The 21,407-nt window shown below is 32.7% G+C and overlaps 2 protein-coding genes across 2 annotated transcripts; both read left to right on the forward strand.

Annotated features, from left to right (window-relative positions):
* The first annotated feature begins 15,527 nt into the window (after positions 1-15,527).
* On the forward strand, positions 15,528-17,121 carry LOC110911865 (transcription factor MYB41). The gene is made up of 3 exons (XM_022156514.2): positions 15,528-15,847; positions 15,961-16,090; positions 16,244-17,121. Exons 1-3 carry the CDS (start codon positions 15,715-15,717, stop codon positions 17,046-17,048), a joined length of 1,068 nt encoding a protein of 355 aa, XP_022012206.1. The 5' UTR covers positions 15,528-15,714; the 3' UTR covers positions 17,049-17,121.
* A 1,141-nt stretch (positions 17,122-18,262) lies between these two features.
* LOC110913850 lies at positions 18,263-18,740 on the forward strand. Its single transcript, XM_022158668.1, has 2 exons — positions 18,263-18,359; positions 18,436-18,740. The coding sequence occupies exons 1-2, from the start codon at positions 18,263-18,265 to the stop codon at positions 18,738-18,740; spliced, it is 402 nt and encodes a 133-aa protein (XP_022014360.1).
* Positions 18,741-21,407: the final 2,667 nt, after the last annotated feature.

Below are 21,407 nucleotides of genomic sequence, written 5' to 3' on the forward strand. Positions count from 1 at the left end.
TCACTTCATGCCAGGCAACCGAAGCGAAGTGACACGAGTAGAGGAAATGTTCATTGGACTCGTACACATCGCCACACTATCTGCACATTATCGAACCCACATCTATGTTTCTTTTGCTAAGGGATACCAAAGTCGCAATTTAATCCATTTCCGCTTTCCACATAAAGATGTTCACCTTCCTCACGATCCAGTTTTTCTAGTCCACAACGGAATGAGGAGTCGAACCAGAGGCCTTGTAAAGAATATTTTTTCATAGACGCTACTGAAAATCCCATTCGTTCTCATTGGACCAAACCCACCGATCAATGCAATCTGAAACAGAAACCTGGTGTAGCATTGAAAGCATATAATCAAGCTCTTTACTCTGTTGCTGGTTAAAGTTTTCTCTTCTCCATCTCTACTTCCACACCAAATTTTGCCCAATCCGATCACAACAATCTCTCACCAAACAATTCTTTTTTCTCTCCAACATAAAGATATTAGGTAAAACGTCTTTAAGAGGTTCATTACTAACCCCCAAATCAACCTAAAACCGGATACTCTCCCCCTGCCTACCTCCACTTTGATCATATTGGCAAGGTTGAGGTTAAATCTAGCCAAGGTGCTTTCCAGCTTCGTAGTTGAGTTCCACGTACCTATAATGGTCTTTGTGGGGGGCAAAATGGGCCACGATCTATTTGAATCATGCATAGAAATAATCATCATCATCCACAACATGTTTGGTTCAGTTTTGAACCTCCGCCACCACTTTGTGAGGAGAGCCATGTTGACATCTCTAAGCGGGATGAGCCCCAAACCACCTTCCTCAACCGAAGAAGTTACCCAATCCCAATTGACCAAACACAATTTCTTGCCATCGAACGCCTCAATCACCGGGCTCCAATTGGAAATCCGATTCACATTTGCTTCCACAATAATAGCGAGGTTTTGAGCAGGGAAGTGTCCAATTGGAAATTAATTATCTTTACTGGGGCATATAAAGTAAAAAGAATTAAGCAGGGATAGTCTCCATAACCACCCTCAGCAATGTTAATCTACCACTTACCGATAGAGTAGAAGATTTCTATAAAGACAACATCCTATCGAACGCCTCAATCACCGGGCTCCAATTGGAAATCCGATTCACATTTGCTTCCACAATAATAGCGAGGTTTTGAGCAGGGAAGGGTCCAATTGGAAATCCGATTCACACTTTGCTGAAGGACCCGGCTTGGTTAATGCGTCTAAAATCATTGAACCCCAAAGGGTCATGGAACTTAGGAATCAACGATATGAATGATGAGCTACATCTAAACGAGATTGAATATGTCTCAAAGAAATGAAGCACTACCTTAGTGAACTCTGGACATAAATACCCTAAAAATTTCTTAATAACCTGAAATTTAACCCGTCTGGGCGTGGGGCCCGGTCATCTCTGCATTCCCAAACTACAACTTTAATTTCCGACTCCACAAAAGGGTTTCAACGACTCAGCTTCAGCTTCAGAAAGCCATTTGATATTAGAGCAACATATTTTGGGTCGAACCGACAAAGGTTCTTTGAACCGAGTGCCAAAGAACTTATATGTTTCCCTTTTGATTCTCCTTGGATTGTTACACGGCCTGTCGTTTAATTCCAGCCCATGAACCCGTTATTTAATCTCCTTATTTTTTTTATCAAAGCGTGAAAGTATGCATAATTGCCATCCCTGAACGAAGCCCATTTAGCCCTTGACTTTTGCTTTTAATCCTTAGAGTTCAGCGCTTCCAATTCCAATAAACCGGCTTTGCATACCGAGTGAACCCAAACAACTCATTTTCTGAACTTGTATGAAGCTCCTCCTTCTTTAGAGTAGGTTTCGGCAATCTAAGTCTTCAAACCTTACTCAACATGTTTCAACTTTGCCATGAGGTTCATATTAGCAGCCCCAACTTCATTAGCAAGCTCAACTTCTTGGAATGAATCATGCGCCTAAGGTATAATTTTTCAAACGTATGATATGATACAACTAAGGTATATTTTGTTGTGGATTTTCTTGGTTAGGGTAAACAACCATTTTATTATTGAACATTGTTTCAAACGTAATAATTGTTACAAACAGTTGAAACTAATTATTATTGGTTACATTTGCTTAGAATATCGTTTCTAGTCATTTATTACTATCATTTCATTTAAAATCACGTGTATGTGTATATATATATATATATATATATATATATATATATATAGGATTAGGTTCAAACGTGAACATTTTCTCCAGCGTGAACTGCGTGAACTAATCTGGGCCCTTGATTTTTATGATCTTGAGATTTTAAGTCAATGGCATGATGGTAATTATTTGATTAATTGTTACTATTTAATTAAATCAATAAGGGTATATGTGTAATTTCCATTTTAAACTAATTCCATAAATCTCGTTCTCTCTCCTATTCAATCATTCTTCATCATCAAACTTTCTCTCTCACCTTCATCGACCAGATCTAAGAAAATCATCATATTCAATCTTTCTCTCATCTTCATCGCCCAGATCCAAATTTCTCTCTCACCTTCATCGGCCAGATCTATCTTCTTCTTGTGTTGTTACTTTGATTCATTCTGTTGTCTGATTGTTACTCTTTGATTCACAGGTCACGTCTTCAACAACAAAACGCAGCCATGCAAGTGTGTATCGATGATGCTCTGATCTTCGTCGGAATTCCAACCACGCAAGTGTGTATCGATGATGCTCAAGGCAACATTTTTAACGAGATAACCAACAATATTAATATTTAATGTATTGGTCGTTTTCATTCAACGTTGTCCCTTGGATCTCAATTCAAACTTATCCACGTACCCCAATCGTTACATCTTAAACTATATGTCAAGCACAATTACCTTTTAAAAGAATGTTAATTGAGAAGTTGAAAACCCAACCCACACGAGATCTTCTTCTGGTCAAAGTGTAACTGCATCATGTACAGTACAATCATCATAACAACTATCCATAAATGCATATTTATTTTTTATTATTACCTTTTTTAAAACCTAAATACATATAATAAAATAATTCATAAAAATAAAGATAAAATTAGCTACTTTAACCCGAAAAGTATCTAAAAGAAAAATAATTTACAATCAAATAATTCATCATTATCTACCTTTTTATAATATATTTCTGTTTTGTGTTTGTTTTCAATGTTGAGTACAATGTTTAATGTAATATACACATGTGTATTCTGATTTTGCTTTGTTTTTAATACGATATACACATGTGTATTCTGATTTTGCTTTGTTTTGTTTTTAATGCGATGTACACATGTGTATTCTGATTTTGCTCTGTTTTTAATGCGATGTACACATGTGTATTCTGATTTTAACGCGATGTACACATGTGTATTGCGTCTGTTTTTGTGATATCTCGGAAATTTTTGTGTATTGAATGTGTAAGGTTGTTGATGTACACTTGTGAATTATGCAAAGTATTAGTTGCTGAGTTTTTTTGTGCTATTACAGGAGATGTCGTTAACGAGAAAAGTGGAGATGGAAGGTCGATAAGGATGATTTACATATGAGGTCGATAAGAATGATTCACATATGTTTGTTTGCTTGGTCGATAAGGATGATTTAACATACAACGTGGCGAATAGTTGTAAAAGATTATGTTTTTTTTGTTTTTTCGATTATGTTGGGTTTATTGTTTTTACGAAACTGGAACTTGTAATTATATGTTTTTTTGATTGGTTTGGAAAACATTATGGAACTTGTAATTTGTTAAATATAAAATAGTTTTATGTATTATGTAGCTAATTACACATATGTACGATGCTGAGTACACGTGTGTACTGTTCTATTTATAGCCAAGTACACATGTGTATACCGTTGAAATATGAAGCTTACGTGGATCTTAAAAATCAAAATTTGAATTCTGGTGATGAAATCTGAAATAAAAATTAAAATTGAAATCTGGTGATTTGTTGTTTGTTTTGATAATTATCTTATTAATAAATAAAACATAATATGGATAATGAATTTAAAATAGGAAAGATGTAACTTAATTCAATTATTAAAATAATGATTTAAATCTAATTTTTTATATAATTACAATCCTACCCTTAACAACTAAAAAAGAAATCAAGGGTCCAGATCTGTTCACGCAGTTCACTCTAGGGAGGTTGTTCACGCTGGAACCCTACCCTATATATATATAGGGGAAGGTTCATTTGAGAAGAAAATTTTATTGAGAAGAAAAAGAATAAAAGGGTACAATTGTAAAACATTAAATAGTTTTTTTCTCATCTCATTTATTATTATGTTTGACTAATTAATTAGTCATTAAGACTATAATCCTCCACACTAAATATTTTTGCCTCCACACATCAAAATTATCCTACACATTTCGAAATTTATCCTACACATATTGAAATTTATCTTACACAACTCGTAATTTATCCTACACGCCTCGTATTTATCCTATACTATAAATGAATTTTTATTTTTATTTTTTGTGAAAAATATATATCTTAAAAATAAGTTACAAATTTAATATAGTTAGTTATTAAAGATGAAACTACCAATTAATGATGTATGTAAGTTTACTAATATAACCTTATAGTTACATTAAGTACAAATATTAAATGAAGTCTAATGAAGTATTCCTATTGGTTGAAATTTCTTCTTTTTTCTTCTTTCAAAGAATTTCTTCTCATTTGAACCCTCCACTATATATATATATATATATATAATCATAGTTTCAATCCATTTTATGTTACCTCCACTACAACCATTATCACCTTTGGCTTCATATTACTGTCGGTAGCTCTATCGTCATCGTTGTCGGTGCTATCTTCACGACTTCACTGCCATCATCGTCACTAATGTACCCATCACCGCCATCGACACCCCATCACTGAGCCCACTAGCCGCCTTAATAGCAATAGCAGGTAAACCGGTTTTGATACATTTTCTTCTTTATAACATTACCAATTTCAAGCAAACCCATTTTAGCTATAACAATTTTGAACTCGAACCACATTGGTCAGAAATCGTTTTAAGTTGAGTCCGGTTTGACTCAAACCTGTTTTAAGTTTTAACACATTACATGACCCAACCCAACCGCTCACCATATAACCTACCCATATGATTTTTTTGTACACATTTAGAACAAGAAAACATAAAACACAAATGTTACATAAGTTTAAGAGGATGGTTTAAAATTAAAGATAAAACGAAAGTTTCTTAATCTTGCAACTTATTTATATATATATATATATATATATATATATATATATATATATATATATATATATATATATATATATATATATATATATATATATATATATATATATATATCCTATGTGAGAATGAATAATGAATAAATAAATATTTTGACCTAAGGTCGGAAGCAAGACTTTTTGAGTTTTGAGACGTTATTTTTCAATGTCTCAACAGGGTTCACATGACCCTTGGTCATTTTCATCAAAACTACATTAATGAATGTGTTAAAGTCCTCAAAAACTGCATAATTTTTTAAATATTTTTATTGCAATGTAATTGTGTAACAGGATACAAATTTGTGGTCCTTTTCCAGTTAATAATGCATAATTTAATTACTTTTTATCATGTTGCGTTTTATAAATGGTGACCAAATTATTATATGATTTCAATTTATAACTAGTGACCAATGGGTTTAAAACAATATTTTGGTTAGATGCTGTAATTGATTAAGATGAATTAAATTACATATTTTAATTCATTTTGTTCATAGTATAAAATTTAGTATAATAAATACATATACACCATCTAAAAAAATAGAAACATTATGTAAACTTATTTTTTCTTAACTAAGTTTTTTTACATTGTGTTTTTCTAGTGAGTATTAAACGAGCTAGTATAACCAACCAATAGTAGCGGTTTTATTTCAAGATTCCCAATTACCGATTTAACATGATACTTTAAATGGGTTGGTTCATGTACAAAGCCTTTTCTATATAAAAAAAATGTAAAAAGCCATGAGGAGGCGTGATTTTATGGGCGATAGGTATTTTTATCCACCTGTGTATGCAAGTATCGAACACACACATCTATGCATTGTGTAAAATGGGGTAAACGCATCATGTAACGCGTAATCAAAAGCTATTACAAGCATGCACACACATCTGTTCCGTGTAAATGCATTACACATGTATCCTATTGTGTACGCAAGTTTCTCACACACGTAATTTGCGCCATGTAAAATGCAGTAAACGTGTAATGTAACACGTAATCAAAAACTATTATAAAATGAGATGGACAAGAACTATTACAGAGATGGACACACATCCAACCATGTAAAAGCATTAGACACATATCCACATCTTATAAAATGAGATAAGCGCATAATGTAAACGAATTGAACGTACCATTTATTGCACATCGCATGCCAACTTTTAAAATAAATGTGTGTCATGTGTGTGATAGTAGTATACTTGTATTAAAATGAATACAATTATTAACTTCAAAGAATGTATGCATATTTTAAAAAGCCGAATTGGAAATAAATAATCCCACCTAACTTAATTTTGCCGATAATAATCCCAAGTCAGTTATTGCCTGATAATAATCCGAACTGGTCATTTTTTTTTTGTAAAATAGTCCGCCGTTAAAATAGCTTAACGGAGTTAAGTTTTTTTTTTCCGAATTACAAACTGATGTTTTAGGGCTTTTGATCAGAACGAGGACACGAGTCGATTGATGTAAAACTTACCTCGAAATTGTGCTCGAAATGGCTTGATTTTTATTAACTGGAAGTTTAAACACCCAAATTGAAGCACCATTTTCGTGGGTTGGGGCAGTATTTCGAGGTAAGTTTTACATCAATCGACTCGTATCCTCGTTCTGATCAAAAACCCTAAAACATCGGTTTGTAATTCGGAAAAAAACTTAACTCCGCTAAGCTATTTTAACGGCAAACTATTTTACAAAAAAAATTGACCAGTTCGGATTATTATCGGCCAATAACTGACTTGAGATTATTATCGGCAAAATTAAGTTAGGTGTGATTATTTATTTCCAACTGCCTTTTAAAATGAAACTCATAAAAATTGGTGAAAACAGATTGATGTATAAAATCACCGTGAAATTATCAACAATGCATGAGTTACAACATTTTAAATCCTAGTAAATAAAATTGAGCATAAGCTGTCACGTCAGCCAAAAAAAAGTAACTAGGTTATGCCTTAGTTATAAATGGCTTGATGGAGGAAAAAAGTAACTAGGTTATACCTTAGTTTTTAAGTTAGGGCTATCAGAGAGAATTTTTTAAGTTAGAATTATTGCTGGTCAACGGATGAAAGTTAAGAATATTTAAATCCAATTACCCGTAAAACATTAAGTTGCACATTAGTATAGTTGGTGTAATTTGAATGAAAATAAAGAAATATGTTTTAAGATGGAATGAATAATGTCATCAGTGTTTAATCATTAGGGTGGAGGGTATAAGGGTGTTTGAGTTGTGCGGTGAGTGGGGGTCACCGATCGGTGACCACCCCCACTTGATTGAGTTGGGTGTTTGAGTTGGAGAGAGATTGCCATTTTCGGTGAGTGTTCACCGATTTGTTTGAGAGGAGAGGAGAGAGGTGGGACCAATCATGGTTTTTTTTTTTTTTTTTTTTTTTTTTTTTTTTTTTAATTGAGGAGTGTTTGACTATACCTAGTGATTGAGTGTAAAATGAGGAGTAGAATGAGAAGTTAACATGGCATAATACTATTGGGTAAGATTTTACTCAAACACCCTAAGTTGTTTGACTATACCATCCACCCTTAGTTCTTCTGTAATACCTGTATGATGGGTAGTGGGATGCCAACATGATGGGTAGTGGGATGCCAACGTGGAGCTTGCAGGATCGTGAGGAACACCCCCTCGTCTTAAGGAAGCTCGGCTACTGGGCATTGAGGAGTGAAAAAGTTAGTGTAACATAACTGCCACTCTTCCGTCAGGGGACTCTTGCTCACTTTTCTGTAATGGTCTAATTTGTAAATTAAATAAAAGGAAAAAAAATGTGAATGTTTTGGAGTTGGTGGATTAAAAAATTATTGCGTCCATCCATGGCATTATAGCCTATTGAAATCTTTGTTGTGGGATAAGGTTTAGTGACTATTTTTTTTTTTTTTGAACGGCCAACAAAAGAAACTTTTATTATCACACTAGCCAGCGGCTACCACCAAACTTACATAGTACACCAGACATACAAAAACTACAACCAAGGAATCAAAATATTTAACGACCTAAAATACATCGAAACATTTCCATTGTTCCCACGTTAAATTCGTTGACTTTGCTCGATTCTTCACCCACATAAAACTCGTCGCCTTTATTTCTTCCAGTATATTTGTTATAGACTTTTCCGTCCCCGAGAAAATTCTTTCATTTCGCGATTTCCACAGACTCCAAATTGTTATTAAACATACAACATGAAATGCCTTTTTCCTCTTCACAGAACCTTGGTAGAATTTGTGATCTTCTAAAATGTCTATAATTCTAAATGCAAAGAAAGAATGGGCCTTACACCATTGGTAGACAAGCTGCCAAAGAATGGGCCTTACACCATTTAGTGACTATTAGGTCTTTGGTTCGATTCCCACGAAGGGGGTTTTTCTCAGATTTATTGTGTTTACTCCTCAATTTGTGTGTAGGCATTATTGCCTAGTAGAGATGGATATAATCGGGTGGTTCCGCTGGTGGCACAATTATAATCCAGTGGTCCGTCAGTGAATATACAGTTGTTTAAGGTTTTAATTAAAAATCTGAAGTTAAGGGTATTTTTGTAATTTCACACCCACTTAACAGAGAAAACAAACTGAAGTTAGACCCAGGGACTATCCGGGAACAAAAAATGAAAAGTTGGAGACTATTCAGGTAATTTTAGAAACTTAGGGACTATAGGTGAAAAAAGGCAAAACCACAGGAACTATCCGGGCTTTTTTCTCTTACGTAAATATAAAATATGTCTTACTAGGTTATGGCCCCGTGTGTTACACGGGTTGATTAATGAAAACGATATAATTTATTATTTGTAAATACTTATTAATTTTAATCTACTCTTGATAGTTTTGATTAACATATATGATAAATTCATCGGTTGTCATTAATAACATTGAATTTCCTGGGACAAACCTCTAATAACATTGAATTTTATGGGGATAAACCTCCTAAAATTATAAAATAAAAATCAAAGTCATCTAGATTCACACCAACAAAACTTGGGAAAGTTGAACTAAAGAAAGAAATATTGGATTTTAATAATCTCAACTATTCGCCGTTGGCCGCTAACAGTTCCAATTTCAAAAATAACTACTGGACAATCACAACTATTAACATCCAATGGACTCTGACTAACGAAAACCTAATGTTGTTAGTCTCTGATCGCCGAAAAAAGGTTCCTCAAGGTATGATCTAAGGTTACAAAAAGGTTTTGGACGAAAACGTTGAGTGGCGACCTCAATAATTGGGCTTTTAGTAGAAAAGGGTTCCAAAAATAAGTAATAAGGTTACAAAGAGGTTTAGAACAAAAAAATTGAGTTTTCCGGCCAAAAACACTTTTCCGGCGACCGGAGACTAACAACGTTAGGCAACTGTTAGTCAGGGTCCATTGGAGGCCAATATGTTAATAGTTGGGACTGCCAGTGGTTATTTTTTAAGTTGAAACTGTTGGTGGCCAACGACGAATAGTTGTTATTATTGAAATCCAATATTCCCTAAAGAAACATGCAACTATTTTGATTCTTTTTTTACTCAATTTTACTATTTTGTGTGCGTTACTTATTGAAAAGAAAAGTCTTGGTATCAATACATGCATCTCCACCCAATGGAAAATGTCCCCATTTTATTTCTTTTTTATTATATAACCCCGTATATTGTACGGGTCGAATAAATATAATTTTATTTACCAAATAATAAAAAAGTTATATCTTTAAAAACCCTATGTATTATACAGGTTGAATAAATGTAATTTTGTATACCAAATAATAAAAAAGTTATATCACTAAAAAATCACTCGTGTATTGTAAATGTTGAAGTAGAGACTGAATAAATGTAATTTGTATGTCAAATAATAAGTGTGAGTTTGTATATCTTTAAAAAGTCTCGTGTATTACACAGATTGAATAAATGTAATTTTATATATTAAATAATAAAAAAGTTATATCTTTAAAAATCACGTGTGTTGTACGGGTTGAATAAATAAAATTTTATATATCAAAAAATAAAAAAAGTTACATCTTTAAAAACCTGTGTCTTGCACAGTTTGAATAAATGTAATTTCATCTACTAAATAATAAAAATTATATTTAAAAAAACCCCGTGTATTGCACGTGTTGAATAAATTTAATTTTATATACCAAATAATAAAATGGATAAATATAAATGGAAAACAAAACAGTAAAAAATAAAAAGATAAAATTATTACATGTATTTTCATTTATATTTTTACATTAAAAATCTAAAAATTAGTAGATGCCATGAGTTACCTTTGCTTATTTTATTATAATTCAATTTTATTAATCCCTATTATAAAGTAAAGACATGATAAATATAAATGAAACAAAAATAGTAACATATAAAATTCATAGATTAAAATAATATATTATTTTAACAATTAACAAATATTATTTATATCAATTTGTTTAGGGTAAAAGATAAAAAGATAAAATTTATGGATTAAAATAATATATTTTTTATTTAAATCTTATTAACAAATATTATCTATATCTATTTATTTAGGCGGGAAAAAACTATTAAGATCACCTGATAGAACACCATGTGTACCCCATATGATTTACTTTATTATATGTATAGATATAGATTCCTATTCATATCATTTTTGCTCATGTAAGGAATTAACCTGAACCCATGTTTGAATTGGGTGACCCAATTTTTGGTTTTGTAATCAGGTAAATTGGAGGTTAGCCAAAACCCGATTAATCTAACTAATCGGGTAAATATACATTTTAACATAAATAATTCTTTTCAAACGTAAATTAATTAAACTATTAATTAAAAAAAGCGAAGTTGTGAAAGAGATGGCATACGTGGCTCTTTATCAATGGAATAGCTAATATGAAATAATGATGGATCACTGATCGCCAACACCGTACCCCGCCGGTCCCCACCACCCTACCCCACCGGCAATATATGCCGATTAATGTGCGAATTGTTGTGACAACATTAAGTGTGTTTTATTTTTTTATATGTTATAAAATGATCTTATAATGTCTAATAATTGCATATAATTTAGATTTCCTTCTTAAAAGAAAAGAGTGTTACGTTTTATTATTATCGTAGGGTTAGGATCAAATATAAATGCTTCTAAAAATAAGAAGTTGTAAGAAGGGTATTAAATGAACTACGATTGACCTCATTCATGCGGCATTAGAACCGTTTAATCAAACTCTACGATGTGAGATTTTAGATTTTTGTTTTTAAATGTTTAGTTTATAGATTTTAAACTTTTTTGTTTTCATCATTGTATCTTTTTATTTATTATTGTGTCTTTTCTATATTTGCGTCATTATGTTTTTTTGTGACTCATTGTGTATTTTTTCTTTAAATTATGTTATATTTTGTTCGATATTGTGTTATATTTTGCTATCTATTTTGTCTTTTTATACTTTTTATTTTTAATGGCTTTTTTAGAATAACTTTAACCATCATCATACTTATCAAATAGCCCTAACTAAGTTAGATTAAAAGTCTTGTCGTACGAAAAAAACTACTTGGGTGTCAATTTTTCGCTCAAGTATTATTAGTAAACGTGTTATTAGCTACAACATTCAGTACATACGAGACGTGGAATTGTGAGATATGTCTTTTTTTCGTGTACTTGAGGTGTAATAACAACACCGTACTTAAGTTTTGCTATTAAGACATAAAGTTTAGACAACGAGTATCATTAACTAATTAATCATTAATGCAAATACAACTAAAGATGGTTATGATGGATTGTTTATATAAATAGTGGTGATCCATACATAATATCGAGGTCTTAATAATCACAAAAACCAATAGTTGTTTCTGGTTGATTTTGTGAAGTATGGGTTGTTGATCATTTGCCTGGTGTCTGCAATATTTGTAATGTATTAGGAGATAAGAACACGTTTGATTATTACATCTTTTAGAAAGGGAGATGTCTACTCTCTACATCCAGTTTAGAGCTTGTATGGGATAGTAGGAATTCCAGTCTGGTGTCGAGTAATAGTTGTAGGTACTAGGGACATTCGATAGAAAAAAGGGTGTGGTTTACATCCGGAGCATTGCATAGTTTCGAATGGTTGAGTGTTCTTTCCCTTTTAACGACTCTAAAAACATCATTATATATGTATTATGACGTATGTGACTTGAAAACAACAGCGCAGTGATTGTTATTTCCATCATAGCTTCATAAACTATTGAGTTCTGGTCCTTGTTAATTGCTTAACAATTGCGTCATACTAATAGAGCATGAACGGTGTGGCCAAAAGTTCTTAAATTGCACTTGGTCACAACGATGACAACACTTCAATTGATACCTTATCATAAGTATATGCGTGCTGGTAAGGATACCTACTAAATTGCTTGCTTCGGGGTTTCTCCCTCCTACACATCTATTTTTTTAATAAACTAGTTTTTAAGACCCGCGCGTTACGGCAGAACTGTCAAACCGAACGTAAAAATGTTGAACCACGCACGTGCATTGCAGCGTGTTAATCCGTAATATTATGACTGGAACGTAAAACATTATCATAGTAAATAACAATAATAATAGTTAAATAAATTTATAAAACATAAGGTTTAATAAACCTAAAAGTAAACCATAAGGGTCATTTTGTACTTGTACTAATACTATAAGGGAAGAAAACTATAATGTATAAGATTTAATAAAGGCTTGTAAATTGAGCATAGAATTATATATCATGCAATTAAGTGGTATACAACTATTGGTGTATGAAATTGAATAGTAATTTTGTAAGTGTAAACAATTTTGATAAATAATAGTGGGTTAATATGCATAACATTTAAATCATGTTGTGTGCAACCAAAGTTGCAATATTTTTTTTAAAACCGATGGCTAAATTATTATTAAGCCAAAAACAACTTGCGGACATACTCAACTTAACAAAAGACGCCGTTAACATGAGTATCTTCCACATAATCTGTCGTTGGTGCTTGCTTAGAGATGCACGTAACAAGGAACTGTATTTATTATGATGGAAAAAAGTTGCCATAGAATGCTCGGTAGTTATAATATCTCACAACAATGTATGATCCAAGATCAATTAAAATAAAATGGTCCTTAAGAGATTCTATTTTCAATTAACTGTTTTTATTTCGTATCACTTTAATTTTTTTTAAAGTGATTTAGTGTGTTAATAATAAATTATTAACGTATACAAAATGAAACACAATCGTTTAACATGTGCTTCATGGAGAGATGACAAAATTCGTTCAACGTAACAAATTAAAAGAGGCCCCTTGGACGGTTCTTTTTTTGGATGTTAGTGAAAAAATCAAGACTGGAAATAAATCTCAAGAAACTTAATTTCTTACATAAGATATATTATACCACATTATTATTAGGGCTGGCTTGTTTTACCATATCACCATATGTTTTACCCGACTCATATACAGGTCGATCAAAATAGCATTTGTACGGTTTGACTATGTTTTCTTTAACTAAAGAATTAATATTATTTGCGGGATGTGGCGCTATCACCATGCCACCTCACCATTTTTTAAACAATACACCCCCTCATGCCTTGGACGCCATTCAGGGGGGTGTTATCAACGAAATGGCGAGCAATAGCGAGCTCTTGCGTGTCCGTGAGGTATAACGTGGGGGTGCTATTATAGAGAATAGGAAAGAGAGGACTCCATCCCATACCATGCTAGCTATTGAGAAGCGGTAATGGAACCCCTTCTCCTATATGGCGCCTACGTGTCACTATAGGTGGTCATCGAATCAAAAATTTCAAATATTTATTTTTTGCTTGAATTTGTATGCGATTAAAAAATAATCGATTCGAATTGAATTTGGATAAATTCGAGTAAATTCGTTTTGATCAAATTTAGTTAAAATATGTAATAAATTCATTTTAGTTACGGGCTTTGTAATAAATTTGATAATACGCTATTTTAATATTTAGAATAAATGTAGATATTAATTTATAATATTGGCCAATAAAAGTTATATAAGTATTATATATAAAAATAGTAAATAAACATGTATAAATTTGATTCGAATTTCGAATTACATCGAATTTAAAATTATAAATTTGTATTCGATTTAGACTCAACCAAAATTCATCTCCAACTTGTATGAAATAAAAATTGAAATTTACCTATTTACCTATATATTAAATTTAGAATGAAATGAACAGTAAGATATATATTAAAATTAGAAATGGAAACTAACAAATGAGCAAATGGTATTGGGTACTCGTATCGGTACAAAATTTATTAAACCGGTGTATTTTTTGTACTTGTTCGGCACCGGTATTCACCGGTTTTTTCCCTCAAATATCGGTGCCGTACCAATACCAACCGGTACCGAACCATGCAGTACCAGGTATATTTGGTACCGGTACCCACTTTTGGGATTTCGGTAACGGTATTTTCGGTACCGGTTGGTACCGAACTCATCAAATCCTGTAGCAACGCAGCAATGCAAGTAATTGCTCCGTTTAGATTAATTTTTATACACACAGTAAGTAAAATGTATTTCTTTTAAATGAAGTTTTATATACACAATAACTTATTTTGCTTTCTTTTTTGTCTTTTTCTTTAATGAATGAATTGTAGCAATGCAAAATTAACTTGGATATTTAAAATATTGTTGAGCAAATCATATCAAATACTGTAATCAAACCGGTATCGTATCGGTACCAAATTTACTATACCAAATCATTTTTGGTATCAATTTGGTACCCAACTTTTGGCGTTTTCAGAATCGTTATTTTCGGTTCGACACCGGTCTAGCACCATACCTGTATTTATTGATTTTTACCTTTAAATACCATACCGTATTGTACCGAGCATTTTCGGTGCCGGTACCTAATTTCGATGATTTTCCGGATCGGTACTTTCGGTGGCGTTACCGATACCGAGCTCATCCATATTTTAACGTGTTAGCACCGTAATAACTGAACTGAAAACAATCGAATTTCCAACGTGTGGGTCCTATTATTATTATATATTAGGTTATTTAAAATCGTTTTTTTAGGACGGAGACTATCCTTACCACGTCATTTTTATTTATGTTCTGATATTCGGTATCTGCTTTCCGTTATTGACACGCCTCTTGTAGTCATTGGGTCCCCATCTAAATAATTCATTCCAAAATAAGCTGAAGTTTCATCTTGTGATCCCATTACCTTCTTATCATATACAATAAGTGAAAAGTGAAACTTGGCAACATATGTGTAAAGTTACCACTTGCCAGAACCTCAATACATATTTGACTTTGTAAAATCTTTATTGTCGAGACACACACTAGTGTGTGTTTTACGTGTGTTCATGTGTATAGCTTTTAAAGAAGGGACACGTTGCCATAGTATTAACACAGGACGGCCACCGAATCCCTTTGACTTCCTCTTTTGTTTCTTGTCTTCTTTTCCTCCTCTCTTTCTCTCTACATGTATATATACACACACAACTGTATTCCCATTTCTGTGGACCTACATCTCTCTCTCTCTATATATATACAACTCTTCTTAGAAACAAACACATAGATTAAGATTAACACCATGGGAAGATCACCTTGTTGTGAAAAAAATGGTCTAAAGAAAGGCCCATGGACTGCAGAAGAAGATCAAAAACTTGTTGATTACATTCAAAAGAATGGTTATGGAAACTGGAGAACTCTCCCAAAGAATGCTGGTAAGTTCTTGAGTTCATGGCATACGGAAAAGCCGACATCTTTATCGTCTTTTACAATACATATATGTCTCGCTGATTACTGATTGTTTCGGGTTGGTTTTGATGGTGTGTAGGGTTACAAAGATGTGGAAAAAGTTGCAGGTTAAGATGGACAAATTATCTGAGACCGGATATTAAAAGAGGAAGGTTCTCTTTTGAAGAAGAAGAAACAATTATTCAACTACACAGTGTTTTGGGGAACAAGTAAGTCAATTGTTTGATTAATATTATTAATTCACTTAAATGGATTTTCAAAAGATGTGTGTTGATCAAAATATTATTTTATACAAGGGGTTTTGTTAAAGATTTTTTTTTTCATGTAAGTTGTCTAATCATTGGTGTTTGGTCTTTCGATAGGTGGTCGACTATCGCAACTCGTTTGCCAGGAAGAACAGATAACGAGATCAAGAATTACTGGAACACTCATATTAGGAAAAGACTTCTTCGTATGGGAATTGATCCGGTCACTCACAGTCCTCGACTTGATCTTCTAGACATTTCAACCATTTTGAGCTCGTCTTTCTATAATTCACCTCACGCAAACATGTTCGGGGTTCAACCTTCAGTGAACCCTGAACTGTTGAGGTTAGCAGCTTCACTCCTCTCGTCTCAACAAAATCAAAATCCGAACTTTGTTCACCACAATGGACAAGGAAACCAATTTGGAAATCCTCATCAAGTTCAAGAAAACCATCTAGTACAACTTCAAAACCAAGATTGCCAAACCCTAATTCAAGAAAACCCTAGTTGTGCTCCTTTAAATAACCCTAATTGTGTTCCATTTGCTAGTGATCAATCTGCCCAACTCATGGAACCAAATGTAGACCAACTTCCTTCAAATTTTTCCAGTTTTGACCAACAAACTTGCCATGTAAACGACTGGCAAAACAATCTTGATAACTTTCTTGCCATGGAAAACTACGGTTACGAACAAAGCATTATAGATCCGCAGTCGAATATAACGTCAAGCGATTTCGACTTCACCTCACATTTATCGAACTTATCAACATCTTCATCAAGTCCAGCTTCTCTACACTCAAATTCAACTAGCTACATCAATGGAAGCAGCACAGAAGATGAAAGAGAAAGTAGCTATTGTGGCAACTTGTTCAAATATGAATATGATCAAGATATCTTGGATTCTAATTATGTCTTTATGTAATTCTATGAACATAGTGTAATTTGGATCCGATTACATGATCATAATATATATTAAAATTTCATTTCTTTTTTAATTCATTTATAAATATTACTGTCTATTTTTTTGCTTCATTATTTCCTGTTATATAATATTTTTAAATTTATGTAGGTTTCCATTATTGATGATCATGTCCTATATTTTAACTATTTCTGACTGATGCTTTGTCAAATGTGGTAAGACTATAGTTTATTAAGTTAACATAAAATATTAAAATTTTCCAATAAAATATGCATTTAGTTAAGAAAAATGATAGGACAATCATACAATAATTAGACTGATGTTTGTATATCGAGAGTTGACTACGCATGGCGATCTTGACACATGACAGATGTACGTTCACATGAGATACAAATGTCTTCAATAGCATTTATTGTCGCACATAATTTATGAAATATTATTACATAAACTTCAATCGGTACCAAAAGTTTGATATTTAAATATTAAAATTAACAGAGAAGTTTAACCAGCAATTATTGTATAAGTACTCTTGTGTTAGAATAAAAACAAACATAATAGTGCTACAATTAAGTTGTTAATTTCAACTTAAGTTAACTAAAATCGCCGATTCAATTGGTCCCAAAAGTTTTATGATAAAATTTTTATCTTTGTGCTATAAAATAGTCAGCGTTTTAAGTGAACCAAATATAGAAAGTTATAAATACTAATTAAATGTAGCAACTTTTTATTTGTTCACTATAAGTAACCAACTTTTTTGTAAGTTTTTCGTATATATCTAAGGCTCCTCGGTATGGGCCGTGTCCACGGATCGTTCTCGATCGGCGCCGGGTTCAACACCATTTTGCCTCCCCCCCTCCCCCCCCCCCCCTTGCGTCGTCCTCACCGTCTCCCCCAAGACGTTTGAGACGGTCGCTAAAAGACAAAAACCCAATTTGACCGTTTGTGATTTGGACCGTTTGAAAAGAAAAAAAATAATTCCAACCCCCAAAATAAATTCAAACAATCAAACGGATACTTTCTTTAAAAAAAAAACCCAAATTTCATTAATTTTTTTTTATAAATACAACCCCAACACCCCATTTTTTACCCACTTCAACCCCATCTCTTTCTCAACTTTCGTACTTTTTTATAAAAAGTAGTCATGTCTTTCATCTTCTTCTTCAACGTAGTATTCGTCATCTTCGGGTGAGAACGAAACATTTTTCGCAAACGTCATTATGCACGCGGCTCAGATGTTCATGGAGGCGGATGAAGAGTCTAAAGCGTCGTTGCAACGGCAAACTAGGAGAGCCGCCTTAAACCGAGACAAAGAAGGTATTTTAAATTTTTTAGAGTATGTTTATTGAGATTTAATAATGAATTTAATTTATTTTTCGTTTTTAATATATAGCCGCCGATAATAAACTAGTGGCCGATTATTTTGCCGATGAACTTGTGTACACGGACGAGATGTTTCGACGTCGGTTCCGAATGAGTCGTCGACTTTTTTTACGTATCGCAGACGACTTGGCCCAGTCTGATCCGTTTTTCACACTGCGATATGACGCTAGGGGCCAAAGGGGATTCAGTACTTTACAAAAATGTACGTCGGCCATTCGCCAACTGGCATATGGGTATGCACCCGAGGCGTTGGACGAGTATTTAAAGATGTCCGAAAGAACCGCACGTGAATGTTGGCATAGGTTTTGCGAATGAATTTATTTTTCTATCTTATTTGATAAATGTTAAAAAAGTAGATAAATTAAAAAAAAAAGTAAACTTGTGTGATAGGAACATCCTCCCATTTTCAGTGTTTTAGTGTGTTGGGTCATCCTCTATGGGACTATGATGTGGCGCCTACGTGGCGGATTATCCTCTAAGGGAGGATGGTCACCATACCGCATAGCCTAAGGCTAAAGGGTGTGGGGGGCATGGGTTGGGTCATTAATGCCACATAGGATCATTAATTGATTGCTACACCACTCCTTTGTCTCTCATCCACCATGGTTGGCATGGATTAAACCATGACAACCATGGGCCTCATTTTCTTTTTCAAGATTTCTTTTTCCTTTTCACAAAAATAAATTAAAATAAGAGAATAGTGGTTTGGGTCATGACCACACCCTTAAGGTAGTGATTTTGGATGAATGATTAGAAGTTAGTGACATGACGCTGATGTGAACGGTCATGGTGACCATGAGGGTCATAAAGACACCCTATAAAATATTTTTTTTTTCTGAACAACGGCATCTGAGTGATAACTTAAACTAACTTATTACAAGTTCAAGTTAATAATGAAAAAACACAAACAAGCATTTACTTTTCAAAAGATCATTCGCTAGACTAATACCAAGTGTTCAATATAACCAAAAACAAAACTTCACAATCTAAAATACAGTTTTCAACTATTTAAAAACATATGAATTGAGTGAAAAACAGTGAAAACCAAACAATCGTATCACAAAGACTTTTCAAAACATAATTATATAAAAGGTTGATCTAAATCCATAAATTGGATAACCAAAGAAGAAAGCGGTAAAGTACACCATCACAACACTCAACTCTTTTAATATCAAAGGTACTACCCAATTGGGAATTAACACCACATATTTTATAATATTCACAAATTAATTAATCAACAATTTGGTTTCTCATTTTCCAACAGTCAAACTCAGGCGACCTGGCAACCCTAGGCCGGTGGGCATCGGTGTTCCGATGGACACGTGTCCCTTACAACTGTCTTCTTTTAAGGTAACTGTCTTTGTAAGTAAACATGAAAAAGTTGATAGATAGCTTTGTCATCACTCATGTGTATGTGTTTATTTTGCTTCACTAGAAGTTCCTTGAAAGTCCTTGTAGATATTGCTATTGACGCCTTTGGTCCTTGTACTATATAGTATAGATGTTCAAGTCGGATTGACTCCTAGCAATATATTTTCTTCCGATCGTCTTAAGAACTTAGATGACTTTCATGTCAACTAAATTATTAAATATTATTGCATATGTTGTTATAAAATACTTTTAATGATAGATAAACGTCTGAATAATTTATATGAATTTCACTAGGTTCGGGTGATTCAACAAATTTAGTTGTAAGTTGAGTTTTTATTTTATTTGATCCATTAGAGGTATACCTATGTTCACAAATCTAAATATGAAAATTGCAGTTTGTTATGCATTATATTGATATGGTTCATAATAAGATATTTCCCAGCGTACATTTAAATACCGTGTCTAAGGTCATGTGTGTAGCTCATAACGAAAGATTAAAAAATGAAAGCTTTAGAAAGAATTAGAAGAAAAAAATTATGGATTCCATCTTGGTAAATTTTCTTAGAGGTAAATTTTCAAGTATGGGAACTTCATGAAGAGTGAGAGGTGTTAGATTGATCAACCCTTTTTTTTTCCAAATGATATGTGAGGTGCATAATAGTTTCTATTTGAGGAAATCTATGATCGGTTAATGTTATGTGATGGTGGTCTTGAACATTTTGGATTCAGCCAAATTAGATTGGATGCCTCAAATACCAAAAAAAATATGTAAATTCGTAAATAGTTTTCATACCGAAGAATTTTGTTTATTTTTTTAGCGGCAAATTGATGTTGAACCAAATAAGAAAGTTTGCCAATAATGTTTAAAGACTAATATGAAAAAAAGTTATGAATATAAGGGACTACCTTTGCAATTTAATCAAAATACTAAAATATAAACTGTTACAAACACGTGTCGTCCTCATAGAGGTAGGCACAGTTATGTGCCTTTGAAACATGTGAAAATTTACGCTTTTCCTTAATTACCACAACTGTCACGTGGCAACTGCCACGTGGCCTAAATAATTGATATTGTGGGCCCCTTGAAAATGAACCCTTGTTGTTTTGAGCTACTGCAGATGGACCCCCTTCACTCTGTGAGGTTTACACACAATATCGACTATTGGTTGTCACAAAACCATTGTCAAAATTTTCTCCTGTAGTAATTAAGAGTTGATCTTGTACAAACAATAAACAATACTAATTATAAGAAAAGTAAGAATAGATTTTAGCCATTCATAATTTAAATTAAAGGTTGGTATTAATTAAAAATAAAACTTCTATAATTAATAATTAATACTATCAAGTTGGGGTGTTTTAGTCATTTAGTTATTTCTCATTAAATACTAATTTCACTAAGTTTTTTAAACTAAAATAACTTTTATACACTTCATTATTTTTGAAAAAAAAATTATATCATAAAATCAAGTATTTTTTTATCTTTAATACGAGTACCATATTGCTATATTTTTTTAATTTATAAAGGTGACTTTTAAAAAAGTTATAAAAATGTGTTTTATAATTGTACTAGTTATGTATTTGAAATGTGCTAGTATGAAAAATGTATGCGTT

Source organism: Helianthus annuus, chromosome 15, assembly GCF_002127325.2.
Source record: "Helianthus annuus cultivar XRQ/B chromosome 15, HanXRQr2.0-SUNRISE, whole genome shotgun sequence".
Classification (NCBI taxonomy): Eukaryota; Viridiplantae; Streptophyta; class Magnoliopsida; order Asterales; family Asteraceae; genus Helianthus; species Helianthus annuus.

Coding starts and splice junctions, on each gene's coding strand:
- LOC110911865 (XM_022156514.2), top strand. CDS start 15,715: ATGGGAAGATCACCTTGTTGTGAAAAAAATGGTCTAAAGAAAGGCCCA. Junction 15,848..15,960: donor AACTCTCCCAAAGAATGCTG/GTAAGTTCTTGA, acceptor GATGGTGTGTAG/GGTTACAAAGATGTGGAAAA. Junction 16,091..16,243: donor CACAGTGTTTTGGGGAACAA/GTAAGTCAATTG, acceptor GTCTTTCGATAG/GTGGTCGACTATCGCAACTC.
- LOC110913850 (XM_022158668.1), top strand. CDS start 18,263: ATGCACGCGGCTCAGATGTTCATGGAGGCGGATGAAGAGTCTAAAGCG. Junction 18,360..18,435: donor CTTAAACCGAGACAAAGAAG/GTATTTTAAATT, acceptor TTTAATATATAG/CCGCCGATAATAAACTAGTG.